Below are 18,039 nucleotides of genomic sequence, written 5' to 3' on the forward strand. Positions count from 1 at the left end.
AGTAAATATTAGGAAGCCAAATTCAGCATTGTATTAAACAACTATACTGTGATTAAACTGGATTTAATACAGGGAAGCAAGTTTGGTTCAACATTAGAAAAAATGTGTTAATGTAACTCACCATTTTAGCAGCTTAAAGGAGAAAAAGTATATTATAATTCAGAAAGATGCCAAAAAAACATCCTACAAAACCCAGCAACCACTTAGGATTAAAACTCTTCTCCAACTAGGAACAAAAGGGAATTTTATTTAACCTTATACAGTGTATCTCTAAAAACTATATAGCAAGAATCATACTCACTGGTGAACTATTAAAAACATTCCATTTAAAATTATGACTAAGAGAAGGAGGCTGGTTTCACAGCTTTTATTTAACATTATACAGGCACTCCTAATCTGCAAAATAAGTTCAAACACATAACATACATGAATAAGAAATTAAATAAAAGAAGCAAACTGTCATTATTTGAAGAAAATATAATTATTTACATATAAATTAAAAAAAACTATAGAACAGTTATTAAAATGAACACAGGAATTTAGCAGGGTGGCTAGATATAAGATTAATATACAAGAAAATTAAATTTCTATATACTAGCAGTAAAGAGAAAAGGCAGTTTCAAAAAAAATACAACAGGGAACTCTACTCAATGCTCTGTGGTGACCTAAATGGAAAGGAAATCCAAAATAGTGGAGATATATGTATATGTATAGCAGATTCACTTTGCTGTACAGCAAAAAGTAACACAATATTGTAAAGCAACTATATTCCAAAAAAATTAATTTAAAAAAATTGTACAGAAATGGAAAAAAAAAGATTTAGCCTATTCCTTAAAGTGTCACCTCTTTCATAAGTTTGTCCCATTCTCTTTAATTGAAATTAAGCATTCCTCATTTTATTGGCCAAGAGTAGTTTGTTTACATATTTGTAAGATTATATCTTACAACAGTTATCTCATAATTGACTGTTTATTTGTCTCCGCCCACTTGACTTTAAATGTCATTCATAGAACAAATGACAATGAAAACACAACGGCCCAAAACCTATGGGATGCAGTAAAAGCAGTTCTAAGAGAGAAGTTTATAGCAATACAATCCTGCCTCCAGAAACAAGAAAAATCTCAAATAAACAACCCAACATTACACCTAAAGCAGTTAGAGAAAGAAGAAAAAAAAAAAAAAACCCCAAAGTTAGCAGAAGGAAAGAAATCATAAAGATCAGATCAGAAATAAATGAAAAAGAAATGAAGGAAATTATAGCAAAGGTCAATAAAACTATAAGCTGCTTTTTTTTTCTTTTTAACATCTTTATTGGAGAATAATTGCTTTACAATGGTGTGTTAGTTTCTGCTTTATAACAAAGTGAATCAGTTATACATATACATATGTTCCCATATTTCTTCCCTCTTGCATCTCCCTCCCTCCCACCCTCCCTATCCCAACCCTCTAGGTGGTCACAAAGCACGGAGCTGATCTCCCTGTGCTATGCGGCTGCTTTCCACTAGCTATCTTTTTTTTTTCTTTTCTTTTTTTGCGGTACGCAGGCCTCTCACTGCTGTGGCCTCTCCCGTTGCGGAGCACAGGCTCTGGACGCGCAGGCTCAGCGGCCATGGCTCACAAACCCAGGCACTCCACGGCATGTGGGATCTTCCTGGACTGGGGCACGAACCCGTGTCCCCTGCATCGGCAGGTGGACTCTCAACCACTGCGCCACCAGGGAAGCCCTAGTTACCTATTTTACGTTTGGTAGTGTATATATGTCCATGCCACTCTCTCACTTTGTCACAGCTTACCCTTCCCCCCCCCCATATCCTCAAGTCCATTCTCTAGTAGGTCTGTGTCTTTATTCCCGTCTGACCCCTAGGTTCTTCATGACCTTTTTTTTTTTTTTTTCTTAGATTCTATATATATGTGTTGCCTTACGGTACTTGTTTTTCTCTTTTCTGACTTACTTCACTCTGTATGACAGACTCTAGGTCTATCCACCTCACTACAAATAACTCAATTTCGTTTCTTTTTAAGGCTGAGTAATATTCCACTGTATATGTGTGCAACATCTTCTTTATCCATTCATCTGTCAGTGGAAACTTAGGTTGCTTCCATGTCCTGGCTATTGTAAATAGAGCTGCAAAGAACATTTTGGTACATGACTCTTTTTGAATTATGGTTTTCTCAGGGTATATGCCCAGTAGTGGGATTGCTGCGTTTATGGTAGTTCTATTTTTAGTCTTTTAAGAACCTCCATACTGTTCTCCATATGGCTGTATCAATTTACATTCCCACCAACAGTGCAAGAGTGTTCCTTTTTCTCCACACCCTCTCCAGCATTTATTATATCTAGATTTTTTGAAGGTGGCCATTCTGACCAGTGTGAGATGATATCTCATTGTAGTTTTGATTTGCATTTCTCTAATGATTACTGGTGTTGAACATTCTTTCATGTGTTTGTTGGCCATCTGTATATCTTCTTTGGAGAAATGTCTATTTAGGTCTTCTGCCCATTTTTGGATTGGGTTGTTTGTTTTTTTGTTATTGAGCTGCTTGTAAATTTTGGAGATTAATCCTTTGTCAATTGCTTCATTTGCAAATATTTTTCTCCCATTCTGAGGGTTGTCTTTTGGTCTTATTTATGATTTCCTTTGCTGTGCAAAAGCTTTTAAGTTTCATTAGGTCCCATTTGTTTGTTTTTGTCTTTATTTCCATTTCTCTAGGAGGTTGGTCAAAAAGGATCTTGTTGTGACTTATGTCATAGAGTGTTCTGCCTATGTTTTCCTCTAAGAGTTTGATAGTGTCTGACCTTACATTTAGGTCTTTAATCCATTTTGAGTTTATTTTTGTGTACGGTGTTAGGGAGTGTTCTAATTTCATACTTTTACATGTAGCTGTCCAGCTGTCCCAGCACCACTTATTGAAGAAGCTGTCTTTTCTCCACTGTATATTCTTGCCTCCTTTATCAAAGATAAGGTGACCATATGTGCGTGGGTTTATCTCTGGGCTTTCTATCCTGTTCCATTGATCTATATTACTGTTTTTGTGCCAGTGCCATGCTGTCTTGATTACTGTAATTTTGTAGTATAATCTGAAGTCAGGGAGCCTGATTCCTCCAGCTCCATTTTTCGTTCTCAAGATTGCTTTGGCTATCCAGGGTCTTTTGTGTTTCCATACAAATTGTGAAATTTTTGTTCTAGTTTTGTGAAGAATGCCAGTGGTAGTTTGATAGGGATTGCATTGAATCTGTAGATTGCTTTGGGAAGTAGAGTCCTTTTCACAATGTTGATTCTTCCAATCTAAGAACATGGTATATCTCTGCATCTATTTGTATCATCTTTAATTTCTTTCATCAGTGTCTTATAATTTTCTGCATACAGGTCTTTTGTCTCCTTAGGTAGGTTTATTCCTAGATATTTAATTCTTTTTGTTACAGTGGTAAATGGGAGTATTTTCTTAATTTCACTTTCAGATTTTTCATCATTAGTGTATAGGAAGGCAACAGATTTCTGTGCATTAATTTTGTATCCTGCTACTTTACCAAATTCATTGATTAGCTCTAGTAGTTGTCAGGTAGCATCTTTAGGATTCTCTATGTATAATATCATGTCATCTGCAAACAGTAACAGCTTTACTTCTTCTTTTCCAATTTGGATTCCTTTTATTTATTTTTCTTCTCTGATTGCTGTGGCTAAAACTTCCAAAACTATGTTGAATAATAGTGGTGAGAATGGGCAACCTTGTCTTGTTCCTGATCTTAGTGGAAATGGTTTCAGTTTTTCACCATTGAGGATGATGTTGGCTGTGGGTTTGTCATTTACAGCCTTTATTAGGTTGAGCTAAGCTACCTCTATGCCTACCGTCTAGAGGGTTTTTATCATACATGAGTGTTGAATTTTGTTGAAAGCTTTCTCTGCATCTATTGAGATAATCATATGGTTTTTCTCCTTCAATTTGTTAATATGGTCTATCACATTGACTGATTTGCGTATATTGAAGAATCCTTGCATTCCTTGAATAAACCCCACTTGATCATGGTGTATGATCCTTTTAATGTGCTGTTGGATTCTGTTTGCTAGTATTTTGTTGAGGATTTTTGCATTTATGTTCATCAGTGTTATTGGCCTGTAGTTTTCTTTCTTTGTGACATCTTTGGTTTTGCTATCAGGGTGATGGTTGCCTCATAGAATGAGTTGGGCAGTGTTCCTCCCTCTGCTGTATTTTGGAAGAGTTTGAGAAGGATAGGTGTTAGCTCTTCTCTAAATGTTTGATAGAATTGGCCTGTGAAGCCATCTGGTCCTGGGCTTTTGTTTGTTGGAAGATTTTTAATTACAGTTTCAATTTCAGTGCTTGTTATTGGTGTGTTCATATTTTCTGTTCCTTCCTGGTTCAGTCTTGGCAGGTTGTGCATTTCTACGAATTTGTCCATTTCTTCCAGATTGTCCATTTTATTGTCATAGAGTTGCTTGTAGTAATCTCTCGTGATCCTTTGTATTTCTGCAGTGTCAGTTGTTACTTCTCCTTTTTCATTTCTAATTCTATTGATTTGAGTCTTCTCCCTTTTTTTCCTGACGAGTCTGGCTAATGGTTTATTAATTTTATTTATCTTCTAAAGAACCAGCTTTCAATTTTATTCATGCTGTCATTTCCTTCACTTCTTTTTCATTTATTTCTGATCTGACCTTTATGATTTCTTTCCATCTGCTAACTTAGGAGGTTTTTTTGTTCTTCTTTCTCTACTTGGTTTAGGTGCAAGGTTAGGTTGTTTATTTGAGATGTGTCCTGTTTCTTAAGGTAGGATTGTATTGCTATAAACTTCCCTCTTAGAACTGCTTTTGCTGCATCCCATAGGTTTTGGGGCGTTGTGTTTCCATTGTTATTTGTGTCTAGGTATTTTTTGATTTCCCCTGTGATTTCTTCAGTGATCATTTGGTTATTAAATAGTGTATTGTTTAGCCTCCATGTGTTTGTATTTTTTACAGATCTTTTCCTGTAACTGATATCTAGTCTCATAGCATTGTGATAGGAAAAGATACTTGATACCATTTCAGTTTTTTTTAATTTACCAAGCCTTGCTTTGTGACCCAAGGTATGATCTATCCTGGAGAATGTTCCATGAGCATTTGAGAAAAATGTGTATTCTGTTGTTTTTGGGTGGAATGTCCTATAAATATCAATTAAGTCCATCTTGTTTAATGTATCATTTAAAGCTTGTGTTTCCTTATTTATTTTCATTTTGGATGATCTGTCCATTGGTGAAAGTGGGGTGTTAAAGTCCCCTACTATGAATGTGTTACTGTCGATTTCCCGTTTTATGGCTGTTAGTATTAGCCTTATGTATTGAGATGCTCCTATGTTGGGTGCATAAATATTTACAATTGTTATATCTTCTTCTTGGATCAATCCCTTGATCATTATGTAGTGTCCTTCTTTGTCTCTTCTAATAGTCTTTATTTTAAAGTCTATTTTGTCTGATATGAGAATTGCTACTCCAGCTTTTTTTTGATTTCCATTTGCATGGAATATCTTTTTCCATCCCCTCACTTTCAGTCTGTATGTGTCCCTAGGTCTGCAGTGGGTCTCTTGTAGACAGCATATATGTGGGTCTTGTTTTTGTATCCTTTCAGCCAGTCTGTGTCTTTTGGTGGGAGCCTTTAATCCATTTACATTTAAGGTAATTATTGATATGTATGTTCCTATTCCCATTTTCTTAATTGTTTTGGGTTTGTTATGTAGGTCTTTTCCTTCTCTTGTGTTTCTTGCCTAGAGAAGTTCCTTTAGCATTTGTTGTTAAGCTGGTTTGGTGGTGCTGAACTCTCTCAGCTTTTGCTTGTCTGTAAAGGTTTTAATTTCTCTGTTGAATCTGAATGAGATCCTTGCTGGGTAGAGTAATCTTTGTTGTAAGTTTTTCTCCTTCATTACTTTAAATATGTCCTGCCAGTCCCTTCTGGCTTGCAGAGTTTCTGCTGAAAGATCAGCTGTTATGGGGATTCCCTTGTGTGTTATTTGTTGTTTTTCTCTTGCTGCTTTTAATATGTTTTCTTTATGTTTAATTTTTGATAGTTTGCTTAATATGTCTTGGCATGTTTCTCCTGGGATTTATGCTGTATGGGACTCTCTGTGCTTCCAGGAGTTGATTAACTATTTCCTTTCCCATATTAGGGAAGTTTTCAACTATTATCTGTTCAAATATTTTTTCAGTCCCTTTCTTTTTCTCTCCTTCTTCCTGGACCCCTATAATTTGCTTGTTGGTGTGTTTAATGTTGTCCCAGAGGTATCTGAGACTGTCCTCAGTTCTTTTCATTCTTTTTTCTTTATTCTGCTCTGCAGTAGTTATTTCCACAATTTTATCTTCCAGGTCACTTATCCGTTCTTCTGCCTCAGTTATTCTACTATTGATCCCTTCTAGAGTATTTTTAATTTCATTTCTTGTGCTGTTCATCATTGCTTATTTCCTCTTTAGTTCTTCTAGGTCCTTGTTAGATGTTTCTTGCATTTTCTCTATTTTATTTCCAAGATTTTGTATCATCTTTACTATCATTATTCTGAATTCTTTTTCAGGTAGACTGCCTATTTCCTCTTCATTTGTTAGGTCTGGTGGGTGTTTAACTTGCTCCATCTGCTGTGTGTTTTTCTGTATTCTGATTTTGTTTATCTTAGTGTGTTGAGGTCTCCTTTTCACAGACCACAGGTTTTTAGTTCCTGTTGTTTTTGGTGTCTCTCCGCAGTGGTTAAGGTTGGTTCAGTGGGTTGTGTAGGCTTCCTGGTGGAGGGTACTAGTGCCTGTGTTCTGGTGGATGAGGCTCGATCTTTCTGGTGGGCAAGTCCATGTCTGGTGGTGTGTTTTGGGGTGTCTGTGGACTTATTATGATTTTAGGCAGCCTCTCGGCTAATCGATTTGTCTGTGCTGTGTCTTGCTAGTTGTTTGGCATAGGGTGTCCAGCACTGTGGCTTGCTGGTCATCGAGTGAAGGTGGGTCTTGGTGTTGAGATGGTGATCTCTGGGAGATTTTTGCCGTTTTATATTATGTGGAGCTCAGAGGTCTCTTGTGGACCAGTGTCCTGAACTTGGCTCTCTCACCTCAGTGGCACGGCCCTGATGCCTGGCTGGAGCACCAAGAGCCTTTCATCCACACGGCTCAGAATAAAAGGGAGAAAAAATAAAAAGAGCATAAAATAAAGTAAGATAAAATAAAATAAAGTTATTAAAATAAAAAATACTTATTAAGAAAAAAATGTTTCAAAAGTAAAAGAAAAAAAAAACGGACAAACAGAACCGTAGGACAAATGGTGAAATCAAAGCTATATAGACAAAACCTCACACAGAAGCATACACATACACACTCACAAAAAGAGGAAAAGGGGCAAAAATAATATATCTTGCCCCCAAAGTCCACCTCCTCAGTTTAGGATGATACGTTTTCTATTCAGGTATTCCACACATGCAGGTACATCAAGTTGATGGTGTAGCTTTAATCTGCTGCTTCTGAGGCTGCTGGGAGAAATTTCCCTTTCTCTTCTTTTTTCACACAGTTCCCGGGGTTCAGCTTTGGATTTGGACCCACCTCTGCATGTAGGTCACCTGAGGGCGTCTGTTCTTCACGTAGACAGGACGGGGTTCAAGGAACAGCTGATTCTGGGGCTCTGGCTCACTCAGGCGGGGGGAGGAGGGGTGCAGATGCAGGACAAGCCTGCAGCGGCAGAGGCTGGCGTGATGTTTTACCAGCCTGAGGCACGCTGTGCGTTCTACTGGGGAAGTTGTCCCTGGATCACAGGACCCTGGCAGAGGTGGGATGCATAGGCTCCCTGGAGGGGAGGTGTGGATAGTGACCTGTGCTCGCACACAGGCATCTTGTTGGCTGCAGCAGCAGCCTTAGCGGCTCCTGCCCATCTCTGGGATCCGCGCTGATAACTGTGGCTCGCGCCAGTCTCTGGAACTCCTTTAAGCAGCACTCTTAATCACCTCTCCTCACGCGCCAGGAAACAGAGGGAAGAAAAAGTCTCTTGCCTCTTTGTCAGGTCCTGACTTTTTCCTGGACTCCCTCCCAGCTAGCCGTGGTGCACTAGCCCCTTCAGGCTGTGTTCACGCTGCCAATCTCAGTCCTCTCCCTGTGATTCGACTGAAGCCCGAGCCTCAGCTCCCAGCCCCCACCTGTCCCGGCGGGTGAGCAGACAAGCCTCTTGGGCTGGTGAGTGCTGCCCAGCACCGCTCCTCTGTGCGGGAATCTCTCCACTTTGCCCTCCGCGCCCCTGTTGCTGCGCTCTCCTCTGTGGCCCCAAAGCTCCCCCCTCCGCCTCCCTCAGTCTCTGCCCGCGAAGGGGCTTCCTAGTGTGTGGAAACCTTTCCTCCTTCACAGCTCCCTCCCACTGGTGCAGGTCCTGTCACTATTCTTTTGTCTCTGTTTTTTCTTTTTTCTTTTGCCCTACCCAGCTATGTGGGGAGTTTCTTGCCTTTTGGGATGTTTTAGGTCTTCTGCCAGTGTTCAGTGGGTGTTGTATAGGAGCAGTTCGATGTGTAGATGTATTTCTGATGTATTTGTGGGGAGGAAGGTGATCTCCGCATCTTACTCTTCCACCATCTTCTCAAATCCCCCTAAAAGCTGCTTCTTTGAGAAGATAAACAAAATTGATAAACTGTTAGCCAGACTCATCAAGAAAAAAAGGGAGAAGACTTAAATTAACAGGATTAGAAATGAAAAAGGAGAAGTAACAAGTGACATTTCAGAAATACAAAGGATCATGAGAGATTACTACAGGAAAGTATATGCCAATAAAGTGGTCAACCTGGATAAAATGGACAAATTCTTAGAAAAGCACAACCTTCCAAGACTGAACTAGGAAGAAATACAAATTATGAACAGACCAATCACAAACTCTGAAACTGAAACTCTGATTAAAAATCTTCAACAAACAAAAGCCCAGGATCAGATGGCTTCACAGGCGAATTCTATCAAACATTTAGAGAAGAGCTAACACCAATCCTTCTCAAACTCCTCCAAAATATAGCAGAGGGAGGAAAACTCCTAAAGTCATCCTATGAGGCCACCACCACCCTGATACCAAAACCAGACAAAGATGTCACAAAGAAAGAAAACTACAGGCCATTATCATGATGAACATAGATGGAAAAATCCTCAACAAAATAGTAGCAAACAGAATCCAACAGCACATTAAAAGAATCATACACCATGATCAAGTGGGGTTTATCCCAGGAGTGCAAGAATTCTTCAATATATGGAAATCAATCAATGTGATATACCATATTAACAAATTGAAGGATAAAAACCATATGATCATCTCAATAGATGCAGAAAAAGCTTGTGAGAAAATTTAACACCCATTTATGACAAAAACCCTGCAGAAAGTAGGCATAGAGGGAACTTACCTCAACATAATAAAGGCCATATATGACAAACCCACAGCCAACATCATTGTTAGTGGTGAAAAAGTGAAATAATTTCCACTAAGATCAGGAACAAGACAAGGTTGCCCACTCTTACCACTATTATTCAACCTAGTTTTGGAAGTTTTAGCTACAGCAATCAGAGATGAAAAAGAAATAAAAGGAATCCAAATCGGAAAAGAAGAGGTAAAGCTGTCACTGTCTTCAGGTGATGTGATAGTATACATAGAGAATCCTAAAGATGCCACCAGAAAACTATTAGAGGTAATCAATGAATTTGGTAAAATAGCATGATACAAAATTAATGCACAGAAATCTCTTGCCTTCCTATACACTAATGATGAAAAATCTGAAAGAGAAATTAAAGAAACACTCCCATTTACCCTTGCAACAAAAAGAATAAAATACCTAGGACTAAACCTACCTAAGGAGACAAAAGAGCTGTATGGAGGAAATTGTAAGACACTGATGAAAGAAATTAAAGATGATACTAATAGATGGGGAGATATACCATGTTCTTAGATTGGCAGAGTCAACATTGTATAAATGACTCTTCTACCCAAAGCAGTCTACAGATTCAGTGCAATCCCTATCAAACTACCAATGCCATTTTTCACAGAACTAGAACAAAAAATATCACAATTTGTATGGAAACACAAAAGACTCCGAATAGCCAAAGCAATCTTGAGAACGAAAAACAGAGCTGGAGGAATCAGGCTCCTGGACTTCAGACTATACTATAAAGTTACAGTAATCAAGACCGTATGGTACTGGCCCCGAAACAGAAATATAGATCAATGGAAGAGGATAGAAAGCCCAGAGATAAACCCACACATCTATGGTTACCTTATCTTTGATAAAGGAGGCAAGAATATACAATGGAGTAAAGACAGCCTTGTCTATAAGTGGTCCCAGGAAAACTGGACAGCTACATGTAAAAGTATGAAATTAGAACACTCCCTAACACCATACACAAAAATAAACTCAAAATGGATTAAAGGCCTAAATGTAAGGCCATATACTATACAAGTCTTAGAGGAAAGCATTGGCAGAACACTCTATGACATACATCACAGCAAGATCCTTTTTGACCCATCTCCTAGAGAAATGGAAATAAAATCAGAAATAAACAAATAGGACCTAATGAAACTTTAAAGCTTTTGCACAGCAAAGAAGACCACAAACAAGATAAAAAGACAGCCCTCAGAATGGGAGAAAATATTTGCAAACTAAGCAACTGACAAAGGATTAATCTCCAAAATATTCAAGCAGGTCGTGCATCTGAATATGAAAAAAACAAACAACCCAATCAAATAATGGGCAGAAGACCTAAATAGACATTTCTCCAAAGAAGATATACACATTACCAACAAACACATGAAAGGATCCTCAACATCACTAATCATTAGAGAAACGCAAACCAAAACAACAATGAGGTATTATCTCACACCAGTCAGAATGGCTATCATCAAAAATATACAAACAATAAATGCTGGAGAGGGTGTGGAGAAAAGGGAACCCTCTTGCACTGTTGGTGGAATTTAAGTTGATATAGCCATTATTGAGAACAGTATGGAGGTGCCTTAAAAAACTAAAAATAGAACTACCCAATGACCCAGCAATCCCAGTACTGGGCATATACCCTGAGAAGACCAGAATTCAAAAAGAGTCATGTACCACAATGTTCATTGCAGCACAATTTACAATAGCCAGGACATGGAGGCAACCTAAGTGTCCATTGACAAATGAATGGATAAAGAAGATGTGGCACATATGCACAATGGAATATTACTCAGCCATAAAAGGAAACGAAATTGTTATTTGTAGTTAGGTGGATGGACCTAGAGTTTGTTGTACAGAGTGAAGCAAGTCAGAACAACAAATACCGTATGCTAACACATATATATGGAATCTAAAAAAAAAAAAACACCATGGTTCTGATGAACCCAGGGGCAGGACAGTAATAAAGACGCAGATGTAGAGTATGGACTTGAGGACATGGGGTTGGGGAATGGTAAGCTAGGACGAAGTGAGAGAGTATGGTTGATATACATATACTACCAAATGTAAAGTAGATAGCTAGTGGGAAGGATCTGCATAGCACAGGGAGATCAGCTCAGGGCTTTCTGACCACCTAGAGAGGTAGGATAGGGAGTGTGAGAGGGAGACGCACGAGGGATTGGATATGGGGATATATGTATATGTATAGGTGATTCCCTTTGTTATACAGCAGAGACTAACACAACAATGTAAAGCAATTATACTCCAATAAAGGTGTTAAAAATTTTTCATACATAGGCTATGCAGACAGAATAAGCCTTTTTAAGACCACTATCTCCTGTCTGCTGGAGTTTAAGCTCCATTAGACCATATCTCTGATGTTCACTGATGTTTTACCAGGACCTATCCCAGTCTCTAGCAACTAGGGGTTATAAAGTAAATTTTTGTCTAATGAGTGTGTGAATGAATACTCTCATGAATTGGAATTTTGGTGTATACCAATATGGGGCAAGAGTAATATGGTGTAAACTTTGAAGAATATCCTTGGGTTTAAAAAGTGGAAGAAGGGCTTTCCTGGTGGCGCAGTGGTTGAGAGTCCGCCTGCCGATGCAGGGGGCACGGGTTCGTGCCCCGGTCCGGGAGGATCCCACATGCCGCGGAGCGCCTGGGCCCGTGAGCCATGGCCACTGAGCCTGCGCATCCGGAGCCTGTGCTCCGCAACGGGAGAGGCCATAGCAGTAAGAGGCCTGAGTACCGCAAAAAAATAAATAAATAAAAAATAAAAAGTTGAAGAAGAATTTAGAATCTATCAGCACAGACTTGATTGTTGCTATTATTATTATTTATCAACATTGATAATTTTTTCACCAAATCCTTGGTGAATGTATACTGGATGATATCACATTTTATATCAACTATAGATTTTAATATAGATTGACGTTTATGATAATTTTATAATAAACTTCATATAGATCATAAAAAAAGATACAAATAGCTTCAGAAATACAGGGTACCTGGGAAAAAACCTAACAAAGAAAATGTACAATTTTCAAGAGGAAAAGAATTCTAAAATTTTACTGAAAGATTTTCAAAATGTCAATAATTGGAAAACAAATGATGTTCATGGATAGGAAAACTAAATTTTATAAAAATCTCATTTCCTTCTAATAGTCTTGCAAATCCAGTCAGAAGTCCACTTGTCGAAATTGATGACCAAGTTGAATATACAAATTATAAAGGTGAGCAAAGGGCCTGTGAATAGGTAAGACACTCTTGAAGAGAGAGAAAACACAGGAGACTTGTGCTGCCAGATACGGGTAGTTATTATAAAACTGCAGTATATGCCTCCTGTTTGGTATTGGCTCAAGGATAGACAGATAAACTAGTAGAATCAAATAGATAGTCCAGAAACAGACATATATATATATATGGAAACCTGATTTATGACAAGGCTAGCATTGCAGACTATTGATGGTAGGACAATTTATTATCCACGTGCAAATAAAGTAGTGGATCCTCACACTACACACACAAATTAATTTCAGATGGTTTAAGGACTTAGATGTAAAATGCAAAACTATGAAGGTTTAGAAGACAATATATGATCTCAATGACTGTATTAGTAAAGGCTTTCTTAAACAAGACCCAATAAGGATAGACCATAAAGGAAAAAACTGATTAATTTGATTACATAAAAAGTAAAAACTTCTTTTATTCAAAAGACATTATAAAGGGACAGAACAGCAGAGCCTTGTTCAAGATGATGAACTCAAATGCCTAGTGCATTTGATTAATGTATTTGATATTTTCACAACTGGAAAATAGGAAGAATTTGCTAATAAATACATAGAAAATGAAGGAAACACATACATGCTGCGCAAAGATCTTCTTATCAATTCAGGGAGAGAAAGGAAAAATAGTATTGTGTGCTATATTGCTCACCTATTAGTAACATTTACATGATGTCTAATAAAAATGGTGATATAATTGCATTGGGAAGATGGGTGCATGAAAAGTATGCCTGTGTTTGTGAAAAAGAGCTAAATACTTTAATATGTCATGAGATAACTAAAAATTGTCAACCTTTTGGTTTGGTAGATTAGCTAATTGTATCAACATTAATTTCCTGGTTGTGATAATTGTACTATGGTTATATAAAATATTAACATTAGGGAAAGCTAGGTGAAGGGTATATGAGGACTCTGGCTATACTTGCAACTTTCTGTAAGCCTAAGATTAATTCATCATAAGAAGTTAAAGAAATCAACTAATAGTTGTTGGCTCTGGGGAGTAAGAAATGTGACAGTGCTGGGGGATTATTGACATTTGCTAATAATTTTTATAGTACTACTTGACTTTTTAATTGGTATGCATTTGTTATTGGAGAAAATGGAAAGTAGAAAATTGTGCAGAGCCCAATGGAGGAAAGTTAGTTCTCTGTAAATTTAACTTGGATGCTTTGGAAAGAATTGACAAAGTTAGTTACATGGAAAAGAATATTGCTATCAAATTATCTATGAGGGAGATTGAGCTTGTTAGTTTAGTCAGAAGTTAAAGAGGGAAACCATTAAAAAGTATATACTTAAACATTTTATTTTAGCTTGGAACATAAAAATACATACTTATTCACCAATCTTTTAATGAAGGGCCATAGCTTTTTGTGTGTGTAGGGAATCCAGTGAATAGAGTTCAGTAATGGATTTCTTATATAAACCATGCCTGTATGCTTTATCATAATTTTAAATTTCAGTCTCTTTAAAGAGGAGAAAGAACCTAAAGAACATATGATAAAACGTATCTACCTCCATACTTCTTTTCATCTTTTAAAACCAAAACACCCTATCCATTAAACAATAGCTCTCCATTGCTACTTTCCCCTCCCTCTGGCAACCACCATTCTACTTTCTGTCTCTATCATTTCGACTACTTTCAGTATCTCATATAAGGGGGCCATACAGTATTTCTCTTTTTGTGTCTGACTTATTTTACTTAGCAGTGTTCTCGTGGTTCATCCATGTTGTAGCATATGTCAGAATTTTCTTCCTTTTTAAGGCTGAATGATATTCCATTGCATATCTATACCACGTTTAGCTTATCCATTCATTCATTAAAGGACCCTTGGGTTGTTTCCACATTTTAGGTATAGTGAGTAATGCTGCTGTGAACATGAGTGTACAAATATCTCTTCAAGACACTGATACCCTTCAATCCTTTTTTCATCCCTGCTTTCAATTCCACCAAGAAGTGGAATTGCTGGATTGTATGGTAATTCTATTTTTAATTTTTTGAGGAACTCATATTATTTTCCATAACATTTCCATTTTACATTCCCATGAACAGTGCACAAGGGTTGCCATTTGTCTCTATTCTTGCCAACTGTTGTTATTTCCTGTGGTTTTTTATTTTATGGCAGCCATCCTAATAGTGTGAGGTGGCTTCTCATTGTAATTTTGATTCACATTTCCTTAATGATCATTGATGTTGAACATTTTTTCATGTGCTTATTGGCCATTTGTATATCTTCCTTGGAGAAATGTCTATTCACTTCCTTTGCCCAGTTTTGAATTTTGTTGTTGTTGTTGAGTTTTAAGAGTTCTCTCTATATTCTATTCTGGCTATTAATCTCTATAAGATATATGATTTACAAATATTTTCTCCCATTCTTTGGGTTGCCTTTTCACTCTGTTGATATTATCTCCTGATGCACAACGTTTAAAACCTTTCATGAACTCCAGTTTGTCTATTGTTGCTTTTGTTGCCTATGTCTTTGGTGTGTATCCAAGAAATCCTTGCCAAATCCAATGACATGAAGCTCTTGCCCTATGTTTTCTTCTAAGAGCTTTATAGTTTTAGCTGTTACATTTAGGCCTTTGATCCATTTTGAGTTAATTTTTTGTCTGTGGTGTTAAGTAAGGGTCCAACTTCATTCTTTTGCATGTGTATGTACAGTTTTCCCAGCTTTTCCCCCAGTGAATGATCTTGGCCTCTCTGTGAAAAAAATCGTTTGACTGTGTATGTGAGGGTTTATTTCTGGTCTCTCTATTCTGTTTCATTGGTCTATATGTCTGCCTTTATGCCAGTACCACATTGTTTTGATTGCTGTAGCTTTGTAGTAAGCTTTGAAATAAGGAAGTATGAGTCCTCAAGCTGTGTTCTTCTCTTTCAAGATTGATTTGCATATTTGGGATCCTTTGAGATACCATATGAATTTTAGGATGGATTTTTTATTTATGCAAGAAATATTACCTTGATAGGGATTTTGATAGGGATTGCACTGAATCTGTAGGTGGCTTTGGGTAGTATTGACATCTTAATATTAAGTCTTCCAGTTAATGAACATGGCATACGTTTTCGTTTGTTTATGTCTTCTTTAATTTCTTTCAGCAATGTTTTGTAGTTTGCATTTTGCAAGTCTTTTACGTCCTTGATTAAGTAAATTCCAAAGTATTTATTCTTTTTGATGCTGTTATAAATGGGATTTTCATAATTTCCTTTTCAGATTGTTCATTGTTAGTATATAGAAATGAACTGATTTTTGTATTTTGACTTTGTATCCTCTACTTTACCAGATTTATTTATTAGCTCTAATAGTTTTTTGTGGAACCTTCAGGGTTTTATATATAAGATCATAACATCTGTGAAAAGAGAAAACTTTACTTCTTCCTTTCCAATTTGGATGCTGTTTATTTCTTTTTCTTGCCTCATTGCTCTGGCTATAACTTTCAGTATTATGTTGAATAAAAGTGGCAAAAGTGGGCATCCTTATCTTGTTCCTGATCCTAGAGGAAAAACTTTCAGTCTTTTACTATTGAGTATGATGCTTGCTGTGGGTTTTTCACATTTGGCTTTTATTATGTTGAAATACAAAATAGAGTTTGTTACTTTTTTTGGATTCTTATACTTTTCAAAAATTTCAAGTAAAGAAAAGAAATAACTGTGTGTTTGCAAATATACATGTATACACATACTAGATAAGCATATGTATATAATTTATTTATCGATATATATGAATAAACCTGGTGGACAAAATTACTTATTGAGGTTATTTTTTAGAACATTTGAAAATAGTAGAGGAAGTGTTTCTTAATAAAACTATATCCCATCTATTTTTAGATGTTGCACCCATTGGGTGTATTAGTTGTATGCTTGGTATAATGTTTAAACTGTTGCAAATTGAGGTGAATTAGTTGGAAGTGAAAGACTAGCAATATGAGTCGCTTATTTATATTTTTAATTTGACACTCTTTGATAAGAAAACGCAATATGTTTATGTATAATGACTTACTCTTCTAGAAGATTTTTTTTTCTTATTTCAGGTAACTTAATGCGGCCTCTTTTGAATTATGGTATTGCTTGGTAAGCATATCTTTTTTACTTTATGTTACTTTTCAGAATAATATTAACTTATATAAATTAGTTGTATTTTTGGTTTCCCATTGCAGTATGTCCATGGGCTTCCTGATTGAAGAGACTGCACCCATTGTTTGGAGAGGCCTTATGGTAATGTCAGCCATTGAGAAACTGTTGAGGCAGGTAAGAAAATTGCATTAAGCATCATTTTATTATCGGCACACTGTGGTTAATATTTTCTGATTGGAGAGTCGATAAAATTTGCAGTCAGGTTTGAGATGTTTTTCAAAAGAACCCAGTCAATATACTGAATTTATAATGAGGTGTGTGGCGCCAAGACCAACTTTCACTGTCACATGATTGAATCTTTCCCGTTGCTTATTAGTACTAAAATGTAATGTCTTATTTTATATTATTCTGTTTCTCTGTTCAGACTCTGTTGAGTCTACATCAAGGCAAGGAAATTTATTTTATAAGTAATCTGCCTTCTTTAGATTTATGGTTAATTTCGTAGTGGCCAATATTGAGTTATAACGGCAGTGTAGAAATTCCTTAGATGTAGAAAAAATTCTATAAACCACAGTGCTTATGATTAAAATTGCTTCAGAACAAAATGAAATTTTATTTTACTCTGAGTACATGTGGCTACATATTTATTTATATAATATCTGTCCAATCAACTTGAATTTGACCTTAAGGAAAAGAACAGTTGATTGGATAATCTAAAAATATCAGATGAGCTCTATGTTATTTATAGGAATAAATTTTATTTTTTCTTAGTAACTGTGAATTTATAGTCAGTTATGTTCTAGGTAAATATTATAAGTACTTTGGATTTTCTCCACTGACTTATAACAATTACGCCTTATTTATTCATGTTTTACTTTGGGTCAGGCACCATGCCATAGGCTGGCAGTTCTAATCATACATATTCCTATATTCATTTCCAGTTGTGAAAGTAAGTAGATATAATATGTCTTGAACTCTGAAACTCTTCTTTTTTCATTGTAACATCTTGTCTTTTTTCTGCTGCTTGAGTTCTGATAAATGTGCTCTTTGCTCTTTGGTCCCAGAATCCTCCTATCTTCTCAGCACATTTAAGTCTCTTGGCTGCATTTCTTCCTCTTTCACACTCAGATCCCATAGTTGATTATTTCAGTTATACTCCTGACCCCATCCATTCCAGTTCCTTTGTGATCTTGACCTTTATTTCTGTGGATTAAGCCAGGATTTTTTTTTTCTTTAAGGAAATTCTAAAACAATATTTATTCAGTTTATAATTAAAGTTAGAGTCAATGG

General features: G+C 36.6%; 1 protein-coding gene across 6 annotated transcripts in view; it reads left to right on the forward strand.

The window, feature by feature from the left end:
* Positions 1–18,039, forward strand: part of NUBPL (NUBP iron-sulfur cluster assembly factor, mitochondrial) — a 253,222-nt gene that overhangs the window by 88,438 nt on the left and 146,745 nt on the right. For 5 of the 6 annotated variants that reach the window (XM_004282132.3, XM_049706798.1, XM_049706797.1 and 2 more), the window contains 2 exons: positions 16,707–16,746; positions 16,833–16,923. In XM_004282132.3, coding sequence (XP_004282180.1) covers positions 16,707–16,746; positions 16,833–16,923 — 131 coding nt within the window. Of the gene's footprint in view, positions 1–16,706; positions 16,747–16,807; positions 16,924–18,039 lie in introns of all 6 variants that reach the window. The other variant, XM_049706799.1, reaches the window with a different exon arrangement.

The sequence above is a fragment of the Orcinus orca genome, chromosome 2 (genome assembly GCF_937001465.1).
Source record: "Orcinus orca chromosome 2, mOrcOrc1.1, whole genome shotgun sequence".
NCBI lineage: Eukaryota > Metazoa > Chordata > Mammalia > Artiodactyla > Delphinidae > Orcinus > Orcinus orca.